Source organism: Rhipicephalus sanguineus, chromosome 9 (genome assembly GCF_013339695.2).
Source record: "Rhipicephalus sanguineus isolate Rsan-2018 chromosome 9, BIME_Rsan_1.4, whole genome shotgun sequence".
Taxonomy (NCBI): domain Eukaryota; kingdom Metazoa; phylum Arthropoda; class Arachnida; order Ixodida; family Ixodidae; genus Rhipicephalus; species Rhipicephalus sanguineus.
In genome coordinates, this window is record NC_051184.2 from 121,631,166 (window position 1) to 121,636,915 (window position 5,750).

The 5,750-nt window shown below is 43.3% G+C and overlaps 1 protein-coding gene across 2 annotated transcripts; it reads left to right on the forward strand.

Annotated features, from left to right (window-relative positions):
• Positions 1-675: 675 nt before the first annotated feature.
• On the forward strand, positions 676-5,053 carry LOC119406087 (uncharacterized). Of its 2 annotated transcripts, XM_049419302.1 has the most exons (4): positions 676-2,068; positions 2,149-2,400; positions 2,480-4,057; positions 4,093-5,053. In XM_049419302.1, exons 1-2 carry the CDS (start codon positions 1,499-1,501, stop codon positions 2,212-2,214), a joined length of 636 nt encoding a protein of 211 aa, XP_049275259.1. In that variant the 5' UTR covers positions 676-1,498; the 3' UTR covers positions 2,215-2,400; positions 2,480-4,057; positions 4,093-5,053. The 2 variants fall into 2 exon arrangements, with proteins under 2 accessions (XP_049275259.1, XP_049275258.1); XM_049419301.1 differs by having other exon boundaries at positions 2,149-4,057.
• The last annotated feature ends 697 nt before the right edge of the window (positions 5,054-5,750 follow it).

The following is a 5,750-nucleotide window of genomic DNA, read 5'->3' on the forward strand; positions in this document are numbered from 1 at the left end:
GTTACGTTCTTTGCCTTTGGCTTCGTGTTAGCGTGCATCGGCTCATCGGAGTAGTGCAGCTTCCATGTGCAGCAACGGGATTTCTCCGCCGCCGACTGCTTCAATTGCGAGAGCACCGACTAACAAAACTGCTGCAGTATGCGTTGCAGAAAGGACGCGATTTCGACGGGCGAATGTCGTGCCTTTGTGGAGCGAGAGCAGCGCCTGCGAGACAGAGGCCAGCGGGACGCACGCGTTTGCGGCTCAGGCTACGAACCTCTACCTCCCGTGTTGCTGAAGCGCAGTGTGTCTTATGTATGCATGAGCACAGGCGTCGGCTACACATTACTAGAAAGCGCACACCTTTGAAGAAGTGCATAATGGGTACCAGTGTTAATTATGAGCTTGTTGATATCATCCTTACGCGGGTTTCACGATTCGCTGTGTCCAAATATATGTTCACACCGTCAGCTACCACAACGGTTTAATCATAATCATGGGCGCTAGTCGTCGCGATAGAGACATGCTGTCAACATGGGTGCATCCACGTCAAACGGTGCTATAGCTGCCAAACACGAATAGACGTTGTACAAGCTCTCATATATCATTACACAATAAGCACTACTTCTGTGAAGACACGTTTCACTTTCGTGTTATACCGATTCCTATGACGGAGGGATCAGCCATGTTTTTTTTTATGTGCTGACACGCTGATCCTTACATCAAAGATACCATTTTGGCAAAGAGTCATACAGGAGTAAGTATACAGTGGTGAAACTTCTAAGCGAAATTTTATGAAAATTTTACAAATATGCTAACAGGTGGTGCCATTTTGCACTGAAGATGCATGGCCTGGCCTGGCCAGCAAGATTACACGAAGTGCAAGTTTGTGGACTAGTGCTGAGCCCACAAATATACTGCAGATTCTAAGCCCAGATTCACTGTTTTCTCCCCAGGAATGTGAACTTGTTCATCAGAATGCTTCAAGCAGAAAATCTAGCCGTAGACAAAATGTAAGCCTGCATGATCTTCAAGTTTCTCAATTTGGCTACAGAAGGAAGTGACTATTGGTTTTCTCTATCCATAGGTTGACAGTGCATCAGATTGTACGCTTCCTTCTAACAATGAAGACGTGAGTGCGCTTGCGTGTGTTTTCATTTATCCTGACGCATGCAGCACATGCTATGTGAGCGTATTCTAAGGCGGTAATTTCTTGTACCAACAGGTGGTTGACCAAAAAGTTGTTCTGAATCAACTAATAAAAAAGTTACTCCTATGCAAAAAATAAGCTTTTATAATATGACTATCATGCTTATTGTTGCAGGTCGAGACAAGGGACAACTTTACGCAATGGGAGGAGACACCAGCTGAGCGCACATAGGCATCGAGAGATCACTATTGAAGCACCTCCTTTGCCATAAAAAGCATTTGTTTCCAATTTCTTACATCACAAGACATACTGTTCTACACAGGAGTTTCAGTTACAGTTTTTAACAAACTTGTTGTGAAACTGAGACAAATGGAAGCTAAAATACCGAAGATTTTAAGTCTGAAAAACCAGCTGCTTCTAACACTAATGAGACTGAGACTCGGCCTGCTTTGTGCAGACCTGGCAAGGAGGTTTGAGATTTCAGTGGCAAGTGTGTCGAAAAATTTTTCCAACATGCTGCACCACTTGGAGAAGATTATGGAAGATGTAGTGCTTTGGCTTCCGCGAGCAGCTGTTTATGATAGCATGCCACAGAGCTTCATTAAGAGTGGAAATGGCCGTACTACATGCATCTTTTATTGCATAGAGGTGCTACTCGAAAGGCCCAGAAAACTTCTTGCGAGAGCACAAAGCTACAGCTCGTACAAAGGCTCTAACACAGTGAAATTTCTCACAGTAATAGCACCCAATGGCCTTATTATGTTTGTGTCAGACGTGTACGGCGGAAGGGCCTCAGATAAGTTCATTGTTAGAACATGTGGTGTTGAAGATTACCTTCTCCCAGGTGACAATATTATGGCTGACCGAGGTTTTAAACTCGAACCTCACCTTGCAGCACAAGGCATCAACATGAATACACCGCCCTTCACCAAGGGGCAGGTGTTTTTGTTATTTTACTGCAGTATGCAATGTTGTTTTTTTATTTAGTAATATGGCTTGCATTTTGACTCTTAGGAAAGACCCAACTTTCTGAAGAGGAAGTTACACGAACAAGACGAATTGCCTCAGTGCGTAATACATGTTGAAAGGGCAACAAATAGGATAAAGACATATCGTATCTTCAAGCATGCTGTGGCAATTAAGCCCAGGATGCATATCAATGCAATTGTTTTTGTGTGTGCTGGACTGTGCAACTTGAAAGGACCGTTAAATAAAAAAAATGAATAAAACGGACAGGCATATCAGCATGAATACACTGGCCTTCACCAGGGGTAGGTGTTTTTCCTATTTTACTACAGTATGCAATGTTGTTTTTTTATTTACTAATATAGCTTGCATTTTTACTCTTAGGAAAGACCCAACTTGCTAAACAGGAAGTTAGAAGAACAAGACGGGTTGCCTCAGTGTAAATACACGTCCAAAGGGCAATATGAACAGGACAAAGACATCGTATCGTCAAGCATGCTGTGGCAATAAAGTCCAGGAAGCATATCAACCCAACTGTTTTCAAGCGTGCCAGATTCTGCAACTTGAAATGACTTTAATTAGAAAATAAATAAAATGGACTGGCAAATTTGCATCACAGCAATTTCACTTCAACTTAAAAGCCAATGCAAATTGGCAAAACTGAGTTACCACGCTTTCCGACTGTGCTGCACCTGTTTTCAAGATATGCTTGCCTGCTCACCCAAGCACTTTGATGCAACAAATTGGGAAGCAGTACACTTGCTATGGGTGCTTTATTGAAATGTTTCATGTTGGTGGACTAAAAGCAACTTGCTAGACATGCAAGGTGAATATCAGGAATTGAACATTTCAGGAAAATTCTGACTGAGAAAATTGAATTCATTCTAGAGGCTGACGAACGGTGGTAAGAACATAGAAGGCGTCATGCCGATACAGCTTCAAAACAGTCAGTACCTACAATAAAGCTGAACGCTTGTGTTAGGAGTAGTGATGCAGAACTATCCATGGTACTATCGATAGCGCTATCGATAGCAAAAAATTCGATGGTACTATCCATAGTGTGAAATCAACAGCACGAACTCATTGCAGAATAATCTTGGTGCCCCGCACGCATAGTACATAGTGGAGCCGGAGAAGCAGGCTCAAGGGCAAGAAAAATGACACGCTTGTGTTCTTCAGCCTCAGTGCTTCGCTGACAGATGATCATAAAGTCAAACTGTTCAGCTGTAGCGGTAAGGAAGGCGTTACATGCGGTGGAACTGCGCGGCTTCAAATTTATCTTGCATTTTATTATTTAAAAATTTTAAAATATATCATGAACTAGGTGTGTTAATTGTAAGGTGCAACTGGTTGCTTTTGGATGTGACTTTATTGATGGACATACTGCGCCATTTTCACTGCGGAAATTATTTCTTTCGCCAAAAAGTACTCAAAAATTAAGCGAAGCTGATAGTAGGCTACCGCAAATATGTTGCCGATTTGGCCGGCCAGCAACAGCATCATTAATCAGACCACTATTGATAGTAGTGTCACGTGGTTGTGACGGTGAAAAATGGCGCACCAAGACTGGGAAATGCGGAGCTCTTTATTTGGGCGAACTTGCGCCCGGAAAATCAAAACTCCATACACAAGCGATACACGCTGCGCACTGATAGTGGCAAGAACAGTCGTCGGCCGCCGAGTAATCTGATCATCGGTGGAATGCGTCGTCTTTTATACATCAGTCATCGAACCTTCCAGCGTTATCGCTGGTGCTCGCGTAAGCTCTCGAATAAACTTGACTATTCACGTCCGGCGCATAATCTTAAGCAAATAATCTCAAACAATTGTGAAGCTTCAACACTTTAGCAGCCCATAGAATAAGAACTGTAAACCTACTAGTTTGCATGGTCTCTGCACATTTGCGTAGAGGTGTACATAACATACAACCAAACACATTAGTAATACACTGTATGTACACTGGTGTTGACCTGCAATTCTTACAGAAAATCTGGCAGGCAGCCCACCTTATGCCTTCATGTGTTACGCCCCTTGCCAAGCTACAATTGCAACCTGGGTAACACTATTTATTTATTTAGTTATTTTCAAATACTGCAGCCCAATGCAGGGCTATTGCAGGAGTGTGGTACATACAATAGGAAAGAATAACAGTAACATCACAACAAGTTCTTCTTCAGAACAAATATCGCCACCTCTTGAGCACAACCGGGTACATAAATGAATGAAAAAAAGGACAACAATGTCATTCAAGTGCCTCCAAAAAATCTGACATATTCATTTCACGAACAGAACCGGGAAGATCGTTCCAGTAGACAATAATTTTCGGAAAAAAACTGTATTTGAACATATTAGCACGTGCGAAGAATGGCCTTATGTTAAGATTGTGACCACGTCTAGTTGCAAGAGCATTACACGATACACGATGTAATTATCATTAGATAGCCGGCATGATGAATGAACCTGAGATGCTTTCAAAGGAACTCTTAACAGTTTGCATGTCTCCACATGGGCGTAGAGGTGTACATAACGTACGACCAAACACATTAGCAAGACAGTGTACATATATTGTTATTGACCTGCAATTCTTACAGAAGTTCTGGCAAGCAGCCCAGCTTATGCTTTCATGTGTTGCACGCTGGCCCGTAGCCAGGAATTATTGTGATTTTCACTCTCCGGCAGTTACTAAATGCGAAGCATTTCTTAGCGAACCTTTGGCACTTTGAGCATTCCTATCTGCATATCTATCTATCTAGCCGCCTATGTCTGGGTGCTCTCATGATCGCCTCATTAACTTGGTGTAGACCAAAATTAGCATGGGAGGATAAGACGATTTGGCAAATGCGACTGTCTGGTCATGACATGAGTAACGTGAAAACGCCATCGCGTACGTCGTCAAGCCCTTTCCTCCTGACACGTGTGGCACATACCCGTTTTCCATGGGCCGCGGTGTACGGGCATGCACCAGAGGTGATTGACAGTTTATATCTACCCGGGAGCGGCTAGAACAGACATTGGTGATTTAAATGCAAAGAGCGTAAAGAAAAAAAACGACATCGGCAGCGTTGACCCGACGAATGGAAAGACTAAAAGTTACAATCCCAGCAGGAATCTAACCCAAGCATTCTGCGTGGCAATCTGGTATTCTACCACAGAGCCATGCCAGGTGAAGCATTTGAAGCATTTCTTGACCCCGGAGGAATACATTAACGAAAGTTACGATGATATTCACGATTGCACCATAAAGTGCATGTAGTTTCAATAATACTGATATATGTACTCTAACGTGAGGGCTGCCGTTATGTTGCACCATAATTTACCCCTTAAACACCAGTGTTGTCGACGTGCCCGGTAAGCCCGCGATGTGCACACAGCTACTACACTTAGAAAAACACGTCGATCCACCTTGTAACCCTTGGCTCAAAGCCATAAAATACAGCATAGAAGTAATTGCTGACTACTTCGCATGAAAAAGATTCCCACAACGCGTGGGATCTGCAGACTTTCTTAGAAAAACACCTATTTTCTTTATTTTCGGAAAGACACCCTCCTCCAACAAAATTTTGGGGGTGGCCCGGCCCCCATCCCCCCTGGCTACGGGCCTGGTTGCACCCCTTGCCAAACTACAATTACAGACTGGGCAACACTATCCTTTCAA

Bases quoted from the DNA above. Each gene is read 5' to 3' on its own strand.
- LOC119406087 (XM_049419301.1), top strand. From the start codon at position 1,499: ATGGAAGCTAAAATACCGAAGATTTTAAGTCTGAAAAACCAGCTGCTT. The intron at 2,069-2,148 runs GTGTTTTTGTTA...CTCTTAGGAAAG, and splicing joins CGCCCTTCACCAAGGGGCAG to ACCCAACTTTCTGAAGAGGA.